General features: G+C 32.4%; 3 protein-coding genes across 4 annotated transcripts; 2 read left to right on the top strand and 1 right to left on the bottom strand.

The window, feature by feature from the left end:
- The first annotated feature begins 529 nt into the window (after positions 1 to 529).
- On the top strand, positions 530 to 7,548 carry LOC140062783 (uncharacterized). 2 transcript variants are annotated; one of them, XM_072109109.1, is made up of 7 exons: positions 530 to 565; positions 833 to 873; positions 1,039 to 1,110; positions 1,602 to 2,138; positions 2,803 to 2,856; positions 3,315 to 3,362; positions 3,523 to 7,548. In XM_072109109.1, the coding sequence occupies exons 2-7, from the start codon at positions 852 to 854 to the stop codon at positions 6,942 to 6,944; spliced, it is 4,155 nt and encodes a 1,384-aa protein (XP_071965210.1). In that variant the 5' UTR covers positions 530 to 565; positions 833 to 851; the 3' UTR covers positions 6,945 to 7,548. The 2 variants fall into 2 exon arrangements, with proteins under 2 accessions (XP_071965210.1, XP_071965209.1); XM_072109108.1 differs by having other exon boundaries at positions 3,312 to 3,362.
- Positions 7,549 to 8,118: 570 nt separating this feature from the next.
- LOC140062870 (uncharacterized) lies at positions 8,119 to 11,819 on the top strand. Its single transcript, XM_072109253.1, has 7 exons — positions 8,119 to 8,156; positions 8,932 to 8,972; positions 9,411 to 9,476; positions 9,815 to 10,348; positions 10,521 to 10,571; positions 11,193 to 11,243; positions 11,445 to 11,819. Exons 2-7 carry the CDS (start codon positions 8,954 to 8,956, stop codon positions 11,693 to 11,695), a joined length of 972 nt encoding a protein of 323 aa, XP_071965354.1. The 5' UTR covers positions 8,119 to 8,156; positions 8,932 to 8,953; the 3' UTR covers positions 11,696 to 11,819.
- A 3,973-nt stretch (positions 11,820 to 15,792) lies between these two features.
- On the bottom strand, positions 15,793 to 20,462 carry LOC140062218 (mitochondrial outer membrane protein SLC25A46-like). Its single transcript, XM_072108322.1, has 6 exons — positions 20,290 to 20,462; positions 19,802 to 19,902; positions 19,204 to 19,281; positions 18,532 to 18,632; positions 18,184 to 18,298; positions 15,793 to 17,508 (listed from the first exon to the last, which is right to left on the bottom strand). The coding sequence occupies exons 1-6, from the start codon at positions 20,423 to 20,425 to the stop codon at positions 16,903 to 16,905; spliced, it is 1,137 nt and encodes a 378-aa protein (XP_071964423.1). The 5' UTR covers positions 20,426 to 20,462; the 3' UTR covers positions 15,793 to 16,902.
- Positions 20,463 to 20,889: the final 427 nt, after the last annotated feature.

Genomic DNA, 20,889 nt, shown 5'->3' with positions numbered 1-20,889 from the left:
AAATTGCAAATCATTAAATACAAATACAAATAAATACATGACATTAATACATGTTTATTTCTTGAAATTTTTCTCTAGTGTACTTTACATTTTTCCAAATATTACTAACATTTCAACAGACATATCGCATCGAAAACACGTTGCTGGTCAACGGAATCGGTTATGTGAGGTTTTGGTAGTTTTTTAGCTTTACAGTTTAGTATCCTTCGGGTTTGAATGTTGATAAGTGCGCTTAAGAAATCTTATCATTATCTAATTGTTAACAAGCAGTCACTTAAAATTGAACAAATCGAGTATTATTGTTTTTGTGTAAGTTCACTTTCAAACGAATAAAAAGTTATAATAATACCATATTATAGTTAATTATTACTATCAGTTATTAGACAGCCCCCGAGAATCCCATTGATTTTGTTCTTACCTTTTCTCACCTCCATTTACAATGATACAAAAATGGAATAATCATATTCAACGCCAACCACCGGAAATGTATTATTGTTATTAATCGATCCATATCCAAGAAGGAAAAACGCCATTTTATTACTGCGCCTGATTACAATTCACAAAGGTAAGTGTTGAATGTCGAGTGACTACGTTTATATATAAATATTTATATTATGAGATTTTGATAGATACCAAAATAGGCCTACATAGATCAATAAAGAGACCATTTTGATGTGTCGGTGACTATACATCGGCTATTGTATGCACGTATACTGTAGGCGTACATGAGCCTATTCTAACATTATTAATTTATGAACTTATTAAATTACTATAGGCCTACATTTTAAAAGTGTACACCGTAATTATATTTGCCTTTTTAATTCTCTTTCAGAGGACTTTAAAACACTGAAATGATATCATCTGAAGAAGGTGGTAAGTTATAAATATTATTTTGTTTCTTATTTGATAATAGTGGTGTGGAGAAATAGGTATTAAATCAGTACCGTAGTACAGTAGATGATCCAAATCGTAAGAGTATTATATAATTATTGATCATCCCTATTAATTCAAATGTTATAATATATCTTGATTCTATAGGTAGTGAAGATGATGATGGCGATGGTGAAGATAAGCCGGAGTCGTCGAGATCCAAAGTGCAATCAAACCAAGGTAAATAACAGAAAAAATATACTACAAATAGGCCTAATATAATATTAAACAACAAGGACCAGTGCTGAGATAAGTTGATACTGACAATATAGTACCTGCAGATGATCACGTCCAAAATGTATTATGTTTTATTCCGGAATAGAAAATGATGACCCCAGTGATGACCCTGTAATGACTTTGCTAATAAATTATATTAATACTTGTTTGAGTACTATAGTTATTAAACTAAGAAAAATTGTTTTAATTAAATAATAACCTAACCTTGACTGTTAATTGAGTATAGTATAGTAGTATAATTACACCAAAGTAAAGACAAATTGAAAAGAAAGAAGGATCTATCTATTCAATAAAAATCTTACACAAACGTCAAACGTGACAATGAAGAGGAAATGTGACACAACTATAGTTGATATCACTGATTACCAAGTAATACAATAAGGATATTTTTAAATCATAAAGATAGCTGATACGATACTGTTATTAAAATGTAGATCTTTCAGAGGATGAATTCAGGCAGCTGATTGTGGACTTTGCAACATGGTATGATGGCCTTAGATATCTTGGAATGTTAAAAGTGTTATACAAAGACATTGTCGACGATAATCAGACTTTGGAAAGAGCAACTAATGTGACAGAATTGTTGTCTCATTTAGTTGGGCCTGCACAATTAAATCGTACAAATCTGACACTTTTGTATGACACTGTCAAAATAACTAAGCAATCTGGTTTTAAGTCGAGAATTAAGGAGAAATTGTACCACTTCAAAAATATTGATAAAGTCCATGTGACATCATTCACAAAGCACAGAATCAATATATTAAATTTCGGCAAAGTACTTACTGATGCCAATATAAATACCTTTGATACAATATGTAACTTTCCGGGACTTAAGCAGTATAAAGACAGTTGGAGTTTAATTACGGATCTTGAGAAACAAGGAAAACTGAAAGAAGATAACGTTGAAGCATTTAGACAAATCTTACGGCAAAATGGAATGGATTCAGCTGAGAAGTGTTTTATTCATTATGGTATGATATACATCTATTTATACGTACAAATAAATCTTAAAGATGTATTGTCCATTGAAACACACAAAAATGAAGGTCAAAATATTCTAAATTTAAAGTGGCCATATCAAAGTAATATTAAAGTTATTCACTTTAAGTCGAAAATTCGAGCCAAAACAAGTTTACGTAATTAACAGGTAAATTAGTTTGATTACATTTCAACTGGAAAATCGTCACGAGCAAAAGTAAACAAAGATTTCAAACAAATTAGTACGCATTATGCATATGCTAAATTAGGATTGTATACAACTCGTCACGGTTAAGAAGGTATTTTCACACAGATCATGAGGAAGTTTTATGATTATGCATATAGAGTATAAAACGTCTGTATTTCAGTTAAATTATTTTTTTTTGTCGAAACATTTTTGGTGATAGTTAATAACTATTATGATACTTCAAAATGACCCACGTTTTTTCGAAATCTTTTATTTTTTATTTTTTTGGAATTAGTTAAAGGAACAATACATCTTTAACCTAATATATTGTCCTATATAATAAATAAGCAATAAAAAATTATTAATAACTGCTGTGATAATAAATACATTATACTATTTCTTATATATTATTAATACACTACAAAGAAATTGGACAATTCTGTTTCACATAACTTGTTTTGTTTTAATAGGTGAAGAAATGAGCCCTGTATCACAAATACCAAGTCAAAGGTTTAGTTACCAAGGTAGGGAAATGCAAGCTTAATGTTCTTACGTGTTGTTACTTTTTTATGCAGTCATGGAATTATCTGTACTCTGTACTTTTTATATATTTAAGAACGTTTTATTCTATTCTATATTGTTATTGTAATATCTAAATAACATAATTTGTATCTCTTTTTATACTAATTAACATTGTAAATACTTTATAATAATGTATATTGTATACTTGTTTTAATTTCATCTTCTGTCCACAAAAACTCGTTAAATAAATCCCTTGCTATATATTATTTGTGTTTTACCTAGCAAACTAGTTTAAACCAACCAATACAAGCATTCAACACGCCCATATGTTCTGTGATTGGTTATTAATTAACTAACAGCGAATTAAACAAAATTGTTAAAGGTAATTGAATTTTTAAATGTGTACAATATTAATGAAATTGTATATAGTTAAACGAAACAATGTTGTTGGTTTTAGTAGACGAAGCAATGAACTCAACCGAATCTGGAAGACAAAAGAGAGACAAAGGTATTTAACGTTTACATCAATATTAAGACCAATTGTAGATATTTGTTTTATTTAGGCCTACATAATATATACAAAAAAGTATTTTAAAATACTAATCATATTTTTGCCTTTCTTTAAATGAATAAAATAATATGTTTTACTTCTGAATGAATATTTTCAGATGATATCATTAGAGAATACCTTCTTAAACATCAAAGACAATTTTGCATCAAAACCAATGAGTCTGCACCTGAATTTAAGAAGTCACTATTTAAAGGAGACATGGCGAATATGTTTACAGATCTTGACCTGATGAAAGTAAACCAAACAGGTCCCAGCCCGATACAATTAGACGAGCTTTCATCACTTATTAAGTCGACACCTGCTTGCAAAGTTTTTATAAATGGAGAAGGTGGTATAGGAAAGACAACATTACTCAGATATCTGTCGTACAGATGGGCGAACGAAACAGATCACACTTTCCAAGGCAAAATATTATTTGTTGTTGATGTCAGAGATATGGAAGCTGGTGAAGACATCTTAGATGTAATTGTAAAACGCATCAAACTAAAGCATTTCAGTTTGAAGACTGGCCTTCCAGAAAATTCAAGAATGATTGAAAGATTTCTTCTCAATCATGACAATGAAATAGTCTTGCTTTTAGATGGATTGGAAGATTTAAAGATCGGTGTTAATGATCCAATAGGTTTGTTTAAAGGAGAAGAATTGGAAAATTGTGTAGTGATACTTACCTCACGCTCAGAAAACATAGATCAATACATTAAAGAAAGTGATGTGCATGTTAAAGTAAAAGGCTTTAACGGGGAAAACATAAATAAATATATTACGAAACACTTTTCGTATTTAGGAGCATCGTATTTAGGAGAATCCCTTAATACAGAACTTGATCGTAAAAGATACCGACCTATTAGACATCGAGAAGTGCGTTTAATGTGTAGAAATCCAAGGCTGCTTCTGTTAGTGTGTGGTATGTGGGAAGAAAATACCTATCTTCCAACCGAAAAATCAGTTTTATTTGAAGAAATATTTCGAAGTGTTTTAAATCAATACAACACAGACGAAAAGAATGGTCAGAAAATAGAGGAATTTAAAGATACACCGAATCAATTAGTAGACGCAATGCTTGTGTTAGGAAGAGGACTATACGAAGGTCTTACACTCAACCAGCTATATGTCAACAAAAAGAAGCTAAAGGGTAGTAACGACATGGTCACATTGGCATTACAATTAGGGTTTGTGTACAAAGATTTACCAAATTCCAGATACGGTTTTGAAGAAACTTTTACAGCTCCTCATAAGTTATTAGTAGAAGCATTAGTAGGATTCTACTTCTATAAAGTAAGTCTACAGACTGGAGAGAGTCAACATAGTACAATGAAAGAAACAAGGAATACAGAAACCGATTTACTTCCGAATGAATGTGAATGGGATAGTTTAATAGACAATGATCACCTGAAGGTTGCAAGAGAGTTTGCAATTGGCTTCTTAGGTTCTAAGGCTGATACGTTCTTGAATCATTGGATAACAAATAGTTTAACAACATATCGCAGCTTAATAACACATTTAAGTATTGTGAAAGAGGAGCACAGAGTTGATGTAGTGAATGCACTCAGTGCTCACCCAAGCATGACACATTTGTCAATAAAGCCGAATATTGATAGAGTACGTGTGTCCCTAATGAAATGCGTTCATCACATGATCCAAGATGTAAGCGAAGATTACAAATTTATTGAATTGTTAAGAAACATACGCGGTGTAGGTCCGGTATTTTCTGAACCACTACAAGCTTGTTTTGCAGAAACTGATACCATTATTAAAGTTATTTGTAATGAAAGTTCATCTGAAGAAAAGGGCATAATGCTAGCTCATATTATGATCGCTGTACCAGATCAAGATAAGCTTCTAAGAAGAGTTTCTGAAACGTGTGATGATAATGTTATCGAGCATCTAAACTTAGAATGTAAGAAACTAAATTTCAAATATGATATAAATAATTTCAGTCTGAAGAAATGCTCTGTAACTCCTTCACTTTTAATTCACTTGTTGTGTAATTCTCCGAAACTTAAAACGTTAAGATTAGACGAATCTGTTACGAGTAAAGTAGTTAATGAAATGTCAAAAGATATTACTAGTGTGGGTTGTAAATTACCCTTGAAAGAACTGGTTATCATTGGTTGCAGCCTCAGCAGCATTGACAGCTCATTATTGGCTTCCTTCTTAATTCTCAACCCTACACTTAAAGTTATGAGCATGGTTAGATGCAGTATATCAGGTGAAATTATAAATAATATTATCAAAAAGTGTTGCAGTAGTGGACAAAAATTGCTATTAGAGAAACTTGACATCAGCGATAATGTTTTGAACAATCTCGATGGTTCTTCGTTGGCTTCGTTAATGGTTGTGGCTCCAAAATTAGAAGTTCTCGATATGCACAACTGTAGGCTGTCTGGTCAAGTGTTCAATGATATGGCAAAATCTTTTTCTGGAAAAGTCTCACTGGAATTAAAAAAGTTGATTCTCTATGACAACAATTTAAGCACAATTAAAGGCACGTCTCTGGCCTATATTATGACAATTGCTTCCAAACTTCAGCATTTTAAAATCTCAAGTTGTCATCTATCTGGTGGCATTATTAATGCAATTGCAAATGATTTGTCAAGACGACAAATGCAAATTACTAATGTCATGCCCGTACAGCATTGCAATAATGTACAAATGGATCTTATGTATCTTAATCTCAGTGGCAATAACTTAAGTACTATAAACGGTACATTATTGGCGTCATTATTAGGTTCTGTATATCAGGTGTTATTTCTTGACATAAGCTTTTGTAGGTTATCAGGACACATACTGAATGATATGATGGAGAAGTTAATTAAAACAACAAATCAATTCAAATTGAGAGACCTCAACATAAATGGGAATTGTCTTACTAACGTTACTGGTTATTCCATGGCTTCTATGTTTACCACTTTCTCCGAGCTTGACACGCTTACAGTCGAAGAAAGTGGTTTATCAGGTGTTATTATCAATGACATGGTTAGCCAATGTGTAGACAATAAAGTGTCGTTAAAATTGAAAGGTTTGGATCTTAGTGGTAATAACCTAAGTGAAATCAGTGGATGTTCACTCGCTTTACTATTTGCTATATCTCCTGAACTGAAAGTCCTTAATATGCGTAAATGTAATTTATCAGGTGCTGTTATTGACAATATGATTATAGAGTGTATTGATAGACGAGTAACAGCAAAATTAAACATCCTTTTAATGAGTACTAACAATCTTAAACATGTGAATCCTTCCCAATTAATCTCTTTAGTAGACATTGCTCCAAAGCTGGAGTACTTTAACCTCTATAACTGTGCTTTACCAAATGATATAAAACAAATCATTTCAAGTAAGTTTTCTAGAAGAGGAGTATATGTAGACGTCAAGAAAGAAATAACAAACAACAAAACAATGAATATAGTTTTCCAGAACAGTAAAACAATCCCGTTTGTTGTCTCCTCCAGCCCCTCAAAAGGCATGTTAATAGTGCAACCATCGAGGTTAACAATGTATTACCAGGGGACAATCGAGTAGTAATAATTCTTGCCGTAAATGGGATAGAGTATAACTTACTCGATTATTTTTTCAATCTATAAGTAGTGTGGACTTGAAGAATAATTAATACCATGTTGTCATGAATAAGTTATATACTTGGCATTTAACGAACATTTTAATGAACCGGATTAATAATGAAAAAATGTAAAAGAAATGTTTTAAAACAATTAATGATAGGGATAGCAGTAAAAGTAAAAGAATAACTTTATTATAAATGGAATGGGATTGGCGATTGAATGGTTAGCAATTAAACGTCTGAAAATATAGATATAAGGCATCTAATTTTTACTTATTACTTATACATAAATAAATAAAATGACCTGCCTAAAGAAAGTTGTAACATTTATTACAATTAAGTGTAAATTTAAGTGAACAATCCAAGCGAACAATCAGTTTCTCGTTGTTAGATGAGTATGAAATAATAATACAATACAATGATGAAATGGTTGTGTTATTTATGTTTTATATACTTTTAATAATCACAAAATATATTGGTTTGATGAATAATAATAAAGTATTAGTGTATCACTTTAATAAGTATTAAGTATAAATGTATATCGCAAATCATTAATAATATTTTCAATAAATACAATCACAATATTGTATCTTGTTGAATTTAATTTTCTTTGTAGTGTGATGACATCATTGTAGTTTTTTATGCACTGGTTTTTAATTGACCCATGTAACCAACACTTCAGCAAACACATTGGGATCGAAAGCACACTGCTACTTCGAAGAAGTAGGCCTACATTTTTGGTATCTGATGTTTTATTATTATTATTATTTTATTTCATGAAACTGATGATGGTGATTGCACGACAGACTTATCATCTTACATTATTGTACTAATTTACAAAATGTTACTTGACTTATTTGACTTGAACACGTAAAGGTTACGTTTGATTCAGTAATTTCCAGTTCAACAATAAATGGTAACATCATCCGTTGTTGGTATGGGTTCACCTTCACACTAACAATTTAGCTTAAAATGTAGGCATTTCACAAGAGGGGTTCTATTCTTGCACTTGACTGCACACATACGTTTACAATAATAGAAAAATGGAATAACCATATTCAACGTCACCATTAGGAAATGTATAATGACAAAAACCTAATCATAATATTCATTGTTCGACCAGCACCAGAGAAGGAGATAACCGCCATTAGGACAACGGTGCTTGTTTCACAAAGGCAAGTTAAGTTTGTATGCTAAGAATACGTACCGTTTGAAACAACAACATGTATACCTCAGAGTAAACAGTTGTTATTAGTAGCTTAGTAGTTTAGAGTATATAAACCGCATTCATTCCAGATCTCAGACCCATTTTGGATTTAATCTATTTCCAATAATTCATTTTATATTATTATGAGCCTAAGTTTGCAGTTTCTATTCTATTCTATAACTATTATTTGATTGTTGATAATTTAAATTCGATAATTTTTCGATATTTCAAATCATGAACGTAGAATTTTTTTTCAGTTACTTCTGAATTAGGAATATTTAACAGACAATAAACATCAGATTCCCGTACAGAGACAATAAACACAACATACAGTTTCTGGTTTTTGACTACAACCTTTATCCAACTATGCACCATGTAGGCCTAAGTACTATTCATTGCCTGTTGTTGTTCGATTACGTTATGTTAACGCTAGACATAGTACCGTAAGAGAATCTACTGCAATGAACCACTGTGGCCTATAATACTTGTGCGTGGAAATAGTCAGTGTGTCTACAATATGAACGTACTTTGACCTATTAATGATGTTAAATCAATAATCAAATGTTTTCACTAATGGGGTACAAATTATCAGTATGTGGCAATTAGATACTAAAATAATGTCTAGTTATAATCATTTTTTAATTTCAAAATGTTTAAATTGGTTAACGATATATCCCGTTCTCTTCTGAAGTAAATACAATAATGTAGTTTTTTTTTCTTCCCATTTTAAACTTTTTTTTCAGAAGATTCTAAAACATTAAAAGTATGTCATCTGACGAAAGTGGTAAGTTTTACTGTTTATATTGCATTATTATTCTAACTATAATAATAATAATATTTTTAAATTTAAATTATGATAATAAAATAGTATATTTTTGTATAAACTTTTTAAATTTGTATATTTGTATTATTTTTTGTAGACAAGTAAAAGTATAGGCTTATTTGAATTTCTATAAAACACAAATACATAATCGTGAAACTTTAATATGAAAAATAATTATAATAATGTAGTATTTTTTGTTGTTGCTCCCGTTCATATGTAATTAAGATTGCTTACTTGCTATTTTGTTCTGTTTTTTTTGCACGCTGGGATTGTTGTGATTGTTTTTATACCGAATAAATAAAAAACAAAATAAAAAATCAAACTTTATCATTTTACGTTTCTGCATTGTATCTTTATCTATAACTGGTTTTAGAGTTATTGTTAATTATAATTATTTAGATAGTGAAGATGAAGATGGGGATTCGGCGGCGGCGTCGTCGATGTCCAGATTGAAACTAAACCAAGGTAAAATAAAAGAATGAACTAGAGATATTCCCTCATGAATATAAGAGGAACACCAGTCATAGATGCCAAATTGGCAGAAAAGCAGTAGCTTGTGGTTGCTATCCAATCCCATGGTCCAGGGTTCAATCCTGACCTAGTGACAGGGTTGGAACTCACGACTCTTTCAACTCCACTCCCTAAGCCTCAAATGAGACTTCGTTTATAAGCACGATAAATTGTAATTGGCGAGTTGCTTGCTGTTGGATGCGCATGGAATAACAAACAAAAAGTATGGTGATGTCCATTTATTACCACACAGTTGTTAGGAAAATTATCAAATTTCTTGAATTAAACCGTAGGTCTATCTGAAGACGATTTCAAGCAGCTAATCGTGGACATTGCAGCATGGTATGATGGCCTTAGACACATTGGAATGTTAAAAGTTTTATTCAAAGACATCGTAGACGATAATCAAACTCTGGAAAGAGCAACAACTGTAATAGCACTACTGTCTCAATTAGTTGGCCCTGGGAAGTTGAATCGAAACAATCTTACCATTTTGTACGACACCGTAAAAGTAACTAAACAATCTGGTTTTAAGTCAACAATTAAAGAGAAACTGTATCACTTCAGGAATATTGATACCCTCCAAGTAACATCTTTCACAAAGCACAGAATAAATATTTTAAATTTTGGCAAAGAACTTACTGATTCCAATATAGAGTTCCTAGATGGAAGATACAACTTTCCAGGACTTAAGATGTATAAAGACAGTTGGAGCTTGATTACGGATTTTGAAATTAAAGGGATACTGAAAGAAGAAAACATAGAAGCATTTAGAAAAGTCTTACAGCAAAATGGAATGGAGTCAGCTGACAGGTGTTTTATTCATGGTAATAGTAAAGTCCAATTTAACATTTCTAGTTAAAAAAAAATATTAAAAAACAAAAATGTCATTAGTTTATGACGATAATTATATGAAAACAATACAAATTCAAAATACCTACCTACTTACTTAAAACGTAATTTTAATATATAATTTGTTAATAACATTATTTTATGTAGATGAAGAAATGGGCACATCACAGTCAAAAAGACAAATGACAAGATACCAAGGTAGGCTTATTAAACGTTAGTTTTATCTTATTGTTGTATATGATTTTGGGAATATTCAAACCGTTCAAAATTTCTATTTAAAGTAAACATTTGAAAAATAATTCAATAGCTACTTTTTTTTGTAATATGGTTATAGTTATTATCTTCTTAAAGATCTATTGTCCCACAAAAACATAAAAAATGAAGAAAAACTAAATCAGACTTTGAATAGGTTATTTTGTAGTTTTAATAAAGTTGAAAAAATGTTTTCTCATATAAAATTTGACTATGTATATTTTGCTTTAAATTACAGTTTTTGCAGGTAAATAATTTTTTTTTTTATTCAAATTTTGTTCAAAGTGGATAACTATTATGTGACAATAAAATGGCATATTCAATAAAAATTGTTTTTTTTCAGTGGGACAATAGATCTTTAAACTGGTTAATAATGTATAATACATTATTGTAATATTTCATTTTGTTTATGTGGACGAGGAGTGAACTCATTTGTACTATGCTTTCATTGTTAATAAACTTGTTAAGAACTCAGGCAAAATCAAACGAAAAAGAATAATTTTGCTTTTGAAATGGTAATATAAATAAGATATAAAACATACATTGTTTTAAACTTCTTTTATCTAGACGAAGATATGGGTCCTTCCCTACCAAAAAGACAAAAGATCAGAAACAAAGGTAGGCAATATTAAATATACAAAATTATTGCGTTTATATTGAATATTTGAGGTTTTTCATGACACAAATCTATTTTGGTGATATTTATTAAACAATAACATGTATCGATGAATATAAAATATTATCTTCAGATAATTTTATTTATCTGTTGTTTTCTATAGAAATGTTCGCAATATATGTTAGTAATACTTTTCATTTCAGATGAGATTATTCGAGAGTACCTCTTTGAACAACAACGGAAGTTTTGCATAAAAGCAAATGAGTTTACACCAGCAATTATGCAGTCACGCTATAAGGTGGACATAGCTCATATGTTCACCGATCTTGACCTGATGAAAGAAAACCAAAGAAAAATAGATCCAAAACCGATTAAACTAGATGATCAAGTCAACACCTACTTGCAAAGTTCTTATAGATGGGGAAGGTGGTATTGGAAAGACGACATTACTTAGATATCTGTCTTATGGATGGGCGAAGGAAACAGATCTTACTTTCCAAGGCAAAATATTATTTCTTGGTAATATCAGAGACATAAACAGTGGTGAAGATATCCTAGATGTAATGGTGAAACGCATAAAATTAAAGCATTTCAGTTTGAAGACTGAACTTCCAGAAAATCCAAGATTAATTAAAAAATTCATCCTTGATCATGAAAATGAAATAGTTTTGTTTTTGGATGGGTTAGACGAATTAAAGATTGGAGTTGATGATCCGATAAATCTGATCAAAGGAGAAGAAATGGAAAATTGTGTAGTGATACTTACTTCACGGTCAGAAAACATAGATGAATACATAAAAGAAAGCGATGTGCATGTTAAAGTTAAAGGTTTTAATCCCGAAAACATAAAGAAATACATTACGAAGCACTTTAAATATTTTGAAGCACCCGATTTAGGAAAATCTCTTATTGAAGAACTTGAACTTAATGAAGAAGAAGAATGTGGGGACAAACATCCGGAAGTGTATTCGATGTGTAGAAATCCGATGCTTCTTTTATCAGTTTGTATTATGTGGGAAGAGAAGAAATATCTGCCAACAGAAAAAACGGTTCTATTTGAAGGAGTATTTCGAAGTATTTTAAACCAATACAACAGAGAGGAAAATAATGATCAGAATATAGATGAATTCCAAGATACACCAAGTGAATTAATTGACGCAATGCTTGTATTAGGAAGAGGAATGTATGAAAGTCTCAAAATCAACCAGCTGTATATCAACAGAAAAAGACTAAAAGGCAATAAAGACACGATCGCGTTGGCTTTAAAATTGGGCTTTCTGTATAAAGATTCACCGACATCTAAAGACGACTTTAAAGATACTTTTGCAGCTCCTCATAAGTTACTGTTAGAGGCGTTAGTAGGATTTTATTTCCATAAATTAAGTCTACAGACAGGAGAGAGTTTAAGTAGGTCTTCTGGTAATATGAATGAAAAAGAGATTATGGAAACCGACTTACTGCTGGACGAAGGAGAATGGGATAGTATAATAGACAATGATCACTTGAAGGTAGCAAGAGAGTTTGCAATTGGCTTCCTGGGCTCTAGCGCTGATAAATTCTTGAATCATTGGATAACAAATAGTTTAACGACATATCGAAGCTTAATATCTCAATTACGCATTGTAAAAGAGGAACACAGAGTTGTGGTGGAGAATGCACTCAGCGCTCATCTGAGCACGTCGAATGTATCAATAAAGCCGCATATTGATAGAGTATGTGGCTCACTAAAGAGATGCGCTCATCATATGATCCAAGATGTAAGCGAAGATTACCAATTTATAGACCTTTTAAGAAATATACACGGTATAGGTCCGGTATTTTCTGAACCACTACAAGCTTGTTTTGCAGAAACTGATACACTGATCAAAGTTATTAGTAATGAAAGTTCATCTAAAGAAAAGGGTATAATGTTAGCTCATATTATGATCGCTGTACCATATCAATCTAAGCTTTTGGAAAGAGTTCATGAAACTTGGGGCGATAGTGTTATTGAGCATCTAAACTCAGAATGTAAGAAACTAGATTTTAAGTATGATGTAACAAGCTATAGTTTGTATCAAAGTTCTGTAACCTCTTCATTTCTAACTCACTTGTTGAGCAAGGCGCCAAAACTTGAATTTTTGAATTTAGACGAATCTATTACAAGTGTAGTAATAAATGAAATGCTAAAAGAGATCACTAGTAGGGGCCATAAATTAGCCTTGAAGAAAATATTCATCCGCGATAGCAACCTTAGCAACGTCGATGGCTCTTTACTAGCATCTTTATTAATGTTCATTCCAAAACTGAATAATCTTTGTATGATAAAATGTAGTTTATCAGGTGGAATTATGAATACTATGATTAAGAAATGTTATAGTAATGGACAGAAATTGCTATTAGACGCCATTGATATAAGTGATAATTTTTTGGACAATCTTTGTGGTTCCTCGTTAGCTTCATTGATGGTTATGGCTCCAAAATTAAAAAATCTCGACATGCACAACTGTAGACTACCAGGTCATGTGTTCAATGATATGGTAAAATCTTTTTCTGGGAAAATCTCATTGGAGTTAGAAAGATTGAACATCGGTAATAATAATTTAAGTTCAACCAAAGGCACTTCATTGGCTTATATTATGTCTAGGGCTCCTAAACTGAACTTTCTTCAGGTTGAAAGGTGTAATCTATCAGGCAATGTTTTTAATGATATGACAAATAGTTTGTCAGGTATGGATGCAAAATTAGAATTACGTACATTTAATGTTGCTGGAAATAACCTTAACCAATTGGATGGTGCTTCTTTAGCTTCCTTAATAAGCATTACTCCCAAACTCTCAGACTTTAGATTGAGTGACTGTACTCTGGATGGTGAGATTATCAATGCCATGTACATACACTGTTGTAATAGTGTAAAACTGGAATTAACTTCTCTCGATCTTAGTAGTAATAACTTGAGCACTATCAATGGTACACTGCTGGCGTCATTATTGGGTTCTGTTTTGCAGACGTTAATGCTTGACATGAGTAGTTGTAATTTGTCAGGACAGATAATTAATGATATGATGGAGAAGTTAAGTCAAACATCACATCAGTTGAACTTGAATGACCTCAACATGAATGGCAATTGTCTTACTAACGTGACTGGCTATTCCATGGCTTTGTTATTTACCACTTTCTCTGAGCTTGACACGCTTAGAGTACAAGACAGTGGTTTATCAGGTATTACTATAAACGACATGGTTTTACACTGCGTAGACAGTAAATTATTGTTAAAATTGATAATTTTGGATCTTAGTGGTAATAACCTAAGTAAAATCAGTGGGTGTTCACTCGCATCACTATTTGCTATTTCTCCTGAACTTACAGTTCTTAACATGAACAAATGCAGTTTATCAGGTATTATAATAGACAATATGATAATAGAATGTACGAATAGAAGAATAACAATGAAGTTAAACGTCCTTGGTATCAGCTGTAACAATCTTACAAATATCAATCATTCACAATTACCTTCTTTAGTGAATATTGCTCCAGAGATATACTACATTAATCTCTATAAGTGTAGTTTTCCAGATGATATAAAACAATTCATTTCAAATGAATTTTCAAAAACAGAAGTGGATGTAAACTTTGATGAGGATGATGAAGCTAATGATGACGAATAGGGTTCTATCGATATAGAAATCGATAAATCGATATCCTTGAAGAATAATAAAAACCTACATTGTGACTATTTTGTAATATTAGAACCAAATTATAATCAAGATACAAATCAAGGTGTATCTACTATAAAATAATGAACTGTTATGGGTTGTGTTGGCTTAACAATATTTGTAAAAGAACCGTGTGAAATAATAATTGTTTTTAGGCCTAATAGTTTTAAGGTTTCAAAATGTAAATCAGTATCCTGCACTGAACTTTATCAAGCCTACTTTATTACTGATACAGTACTAAAGTCGCATATCTATCTATCTATATCATCAATCGGCAAAATATCGTGTAAATAAAAATCACAGTTGAACACAGTATATATTTTTTTGTTATAATATTGAGGGTGAATTTACGTGGTAGTGTCTGAACATGGAGGATTTTTCCTCCATGGTCTGAATGAATGGCGACAGCAATGACATTTATCTATACCGTTACACTACATTATGTTTTACTTGCAGTAAAACTTGGTTCCCACTATAGGACGCAAGCGAGTTGACCGATCACAATCGACAGTTCGTTCGCATGATGATCCGCAGCTTGAAATTGGTCAAATTACTTGCGTTGCGCTAAAGCTCTGTCTACACTAATTTGATGACAAAAAAAAGGTGTGATGAACCCAAATATGGTAGTGATATGCCCAAATACGGTAGTGATATGACATCATCATGTCCATATAGTACATCACATTTTTTTGTCACATTAACGTTGATGGTGTAGACAGTCCTTGCGTTGCGTACGCGTCCTATAATAGTGAGAACCAAACGAAACAAACACCGTCACGGAACACTTCTACATGGTAAATGATCGTGTATGTGAAATGAAATCGACCACCAAAAAAAAAAGGTTTAAAATGTCTACGTATTTTGTTTATATTACTGTATAATCAATACATTACATTGCTTAAAAACTCTCATTTTCTTAAGATAAAAGTGATTTTCAAAACGTGAAAACAGTTGATAAACAAGGTGCAGGGCATATAGTATAGGTCATGTACTCAAACAGATTTAATTCAATGGTCTGTGGTAAACTATAACATAAATACATTACTTTTTAATATAGGGAAACCGAGACTCAAAACAACCTTTTGCTTGATAAGCAGAATGGCCTTCCATTAGATTGCACTGGTGTAGTTATACAAGAGAACCTCTGTAATAAACTCCTGTACTTTAAAGGAAATTCATTTAGTATTGAAAATCATTTAATACAGTTGAACCTCTCTGTGCGGACACCGCATATTAGCAAACACCTCTTATTGTGGACAAACGCCTGTTCTTTCATTCTTACGAATGCATTTGGTACCTCATGTAAACGGACACATTTGATATGTATTGGAAAGTTATGAAAGTTATTGTTCTGAAAAAGTTTTATATCATCAATTAGATTGAATTACATAATATGCTTGACTTTTACTTTTATTTTAATTAACACCACCATCCTATTAAACATAATATGACACTATCATACATAGCAGTGTACATTAATCGTAATACATGCATCGAATTAGTCATAATAAAAAGGAAACAATATATGTTGTGGAGCTGTGAGCTGAAAAAATAGCTGGTAATTGTATGAACTAGATCGATAGAATTTCCATAAATATTTTGACCTCAAGTAAAAATTAATTAAAGCTTGGTTCCCACTAGGACGCAACAAAAGGATGTGAGCGTGAGTTGACCAATGACAAGCGACAGTTCAAATCCATCTATCACTTGTGATTGCTCAACTCACTTGCATTGCGCTTGTGTGTGTATCCTAGTGGGAACCAAGCTTTAAACAACAATATGTCCAAACTTGAATATGAAATATATTTGTTTATAATCTATCGTATATATAAATGTATGATTTTTGCACCTTTGGCTTTAACACATTTAAAATAATGAATTGTAAAATTCACAACCATGTAAAGCTGATTCGTTTCCATATTAAAAGTAATTTATAAATGTTATTATCTCACTATATTATACAACTTTACGTAGTTGGTGTCTTGTCCATGCCAAACTCTTCCGCTAATTTTATGTAGACAAATTTTGTTGATTTTAAAATAAATGCGTGAATTGCGTATTGCAGTAAAAGTGCCCCAAACCCTTTATAGAAACCTGTAATTCCTTCTTCGTAACGTATTACCGTAAAACAGTCCCAGAATCCATAGTACTGCGTTGTGATTGGAAGCACTGACAGCCCGTCATCTGTGTTATCGATAATTGTTCTCGTGCCTTGGAGCAGTAATCGGTGGAGGACAGTCTCCACGGGATACAATGCTGTATCTATGATAAGATGTCCAGTAAAAGCTGAAAAGAGTTCAGGAAAGTAGGCGTCAAGCATTGACCTTGCCGCAGGTGTTCCCTCGTTGTTTTCCATGTACTTTTTACGTTGTCGCTGATGAATAAAATATAACATTGTGTACTGGATTGCTGATGTGAGTATATATCGAACAAGTGTTGTGATGGTTGACGGTACTACTAGCGACAGAAGTGGGATCATACGTGTTGTCTGAGGTACGCCCCAGCCTGTAACGCGACAAAATCCTTCACGAAGACAATCAAATGGTCCTGGACATTCACTTGCAATTTCACTCTGAAAATAAACAGTATGTAACATTCAAGTACATTTCATTAAAGTTTATACCGGCAAACAATAGAAAAAAATATAGCAAAAATTTGACTTTATCCTTCTTAAAGGTTTCTTATTAAGTCTTACTTACTAAGTCTTATTATAATACTTTGGGAATGGAGTTATAAATTGTCATTATTTATATTAGAAAAAATCCTGACACTGACAGGACTTGACCCCAGGACCCTTGGCTTGGTAGCCGAGCATCATAATCACCAAGTCACAGCTCCACTCTAATCTTTCAGTATAATTATTACTGTATATTCACTGTTAAAGCAGTAATTTTAATCATTACTCGGGGTACCCGAGTCTAGGACTCTCTCATCTTCTTTTCTTCCATCCGACACTATTGAGTAAAAAGTGTGGTTTATAAAGTACTACTCCTCCCTTATTCGTTGTAGTATTGAGCTGGGATTTGGCATGAATATACTACAGGGACATGTCCTCAAAGCTATATAAAATTTCAAACCGGATGCAGCCATATGACGTCTCGAAGATGGTATAAACTACTATTTGGTAGCGAGGTTATTGACGTGTATGTGACGTCACATCCCGTCTTATGACGTCATTACAGCTTCTTTTGCTGTACCCCGAGTATCGCACATTCGTGCTTGTTTTTAGGGTAGTATGGTACAGTACCTGCACTGTTTCAACAAGACTGGCAGCATACACTGGTAGAGTCACAACACAGCTAATTGCTTTCAGGATCACATGACCAATGAAATGCTTTAATGAACTATGTGAATGCACGTCTCTGAAAAACAGAGTCAAAGTTTAGTACTAGTTTGCATTGGGAAGAATATGTAGTTTCCAGTAAATATACACCACTAGTTAAGCATTGTGTACACTATCAATCTTTATGTTTGGTACCTGTATAACTGTAAGGGATGTTCTGTTAAATTGTTTCTTTGTCAATGATTATTTATTTAAATTTTATTTAGAGAGGAGGAATTCCAATAAATCAAAATCTAAATTGCTAATCCTTACTTTGGGAAAGGTGTCGCTTCACTGATTACTGTCTCTGTTACCATGCCGATACCTTGTACCATTATTGTGCTTGGGATTCCCTTCCACAATGCAGTAAACCCCTGTTAAATAATATAAATAATAAACAATTACTGTAATGATAAACAAGGTACATTTTTACAAGTCAATGAAAAAAAACACAGTATGCTTGCTATTATAATATCAAAATTAAGAGTAGGATTGTATAATAAGCTCTGTCTAAAACTTTGTGACAAAAATATGTGATGCTCTCATATATGGACACGATAACATCATAATCACTACCATATTTGGGCACATTACATTTTTTGTGACATAAAGTTTGATAGTGTAGACAGAGCTTTAGAATAGTGGGGTTGTGCATTTCGAACATTAAAACAGTCTACTGTAGCATTGACCCCCAGTTATAACTTTATCATAAAGCTTTGTCTACACTATCAAACTTTATGTGACAAAAAAATGTGAGTGCACAAATATGGAAGTGATATGCACACATATGGTAGTGATATGATATATGGGCACACCACATGTAGTCACATAAAGTTTGATAGTGTAGACAGAGCTTTAGTCCGTCAATAGCAAATTAGAGAAAATGTTCCTTGTTGACGCACAAACTTCAATGACATTTAGCCTCCTAATGGATATCTTTAATACCTGATTTCTTTGCAGAGTTGTCATAACTTGAATTACCGTGAAGGGAGTTAAGTGGTAACGAAAACTCTGACAATTCACCTGAAAAAAAAAAAAAAAAATCTAATTTTTGATAGTGTTACTAATAATAAACCCAGGAATTTAATAACCTTTTTATTTAATTTTAAAGTGAAGCTAAAATAAATTCGATAAGATTTGAAAGATAATTAAAATAATTTAAAGACAGATGTAAGGATTCTGTACATTTTCATCTTTAATCGGACTACAGTAGTACTATAATGCACTTGTCAATTTATGACCCACTATACGACTCCCGGGAGAGGTGCGTCGTTTGTCCGATGTGTGTCATACCTTATCAATACTATAACACATCCTTGCGTAAAAAATGTGACTTTTTTACGCAATTATGATATTTTGAGTGGTAAAGTGACGGACATTGACACACCATCGTTCATTGATGTGACGTACCTTCTAGGTTTTTTGACGCACCCCTGCGTCAGTAATTATTTGTAAATGATGCACCTCTCCCGGGGTCGTATAGCTCTAGTGGGTCATACAATTAACAATATGCATAAGAAGAATGGATGTGCTACTGTTTTACCTGGCATTGTCTTCTAAAAGCAATCAATGGATGCGACAGCACATTTTCAGTTAACAGACTTGCAATACCGATTCCAAAACCTGCATAACGTTGGAAGTTTTCTAAATAAATAGGTGAAAAATGTTTATTTTATTGTATCATATTTCATTAATTACATAGGATTAGCCTAAATGAAGTTTAGATTACAAACTCTTCTGTACTGTCAGTACTACAGTATTATTTTATAATAATTTGTAGATAAACACATCACAGCACACTTTGAATAAACAGTCAGTATTTAAAAGTACAATTAATAGGCGTAGCATGTGGATTATTATGTAGCTACTATGCGCCCGCAATTTGTGCCACTTCGTAACCATACAGTAGTAATAGGCTAGGCCTACCTAGTAGACAGGCCTACACTCTGGCCGATCGTTACGGCGGCCAACGAAACCCGTCGCACGAGACCCTCTGGCCTATCTAGGCTAGGGCTAGAATATTAAGCATACCTATTTCATGATGTTTTGGTGTCGCTTTCCTGACAGCATCCATAACGTTTTCTTGGGCTAGATGTAAAGGGTCTGTTTTTAGAGTAGCCCGGTTAAATACAGTTTGTTCTGAACCAGGAATCCTCTTTACGCCCATATTATAAAACAAAAAAACAATCAGCGGCTAGCCGGCCGAAAGTTAAGTCGAGCGAGGCTCGAGCGAGCATGCACAAGCTATGGGCAGCCGTTGAGGCCAAATAACAATACTGTACAATAAATTGATTTGTATAATAAACAATTGTAAGTTTGTTTATTGTTTTATAAAATCTATTATATTTATAATACAAGAACACGAATACATAGTTTACATCACATTACAATTATTATTATTATTATTATTTTGCCAGCCACAATGTGTTTACAAAGAATGCGTACCATCAGGACTGGTGCCTCTCAACTATTGTATAATCACTGACTAGTGTTTTATCTTGTCACGTTGTATTTATTCCAAATCAAATTATACTTAATTCTGTGTCTGTGTTAAAATTTTGGAATTTTGACTGGCATTATTGATTTTTGTATTTCAAAAATATATATATGTATAATGACATGATCGTGGAC

The sequence above is a fragment of the Antedon mediterranea genome, chromosome 11, assembly GCF_964355755.1.
Source record: "Antedon mediterranea chromosome 11, ecAntMedi1.1, whole genome shotgun sequence".
NCBI classification, from domain to species: domain Eukaryota; kingdom Metazoa; phylum Echinodermata; class Crinoidea; order Comatulida; family Antedonidae; genus Antedon; species Antedon mediterranea.
This window is presented reverse-complemented; position numbering and strand designations above follow the sequence as displayed.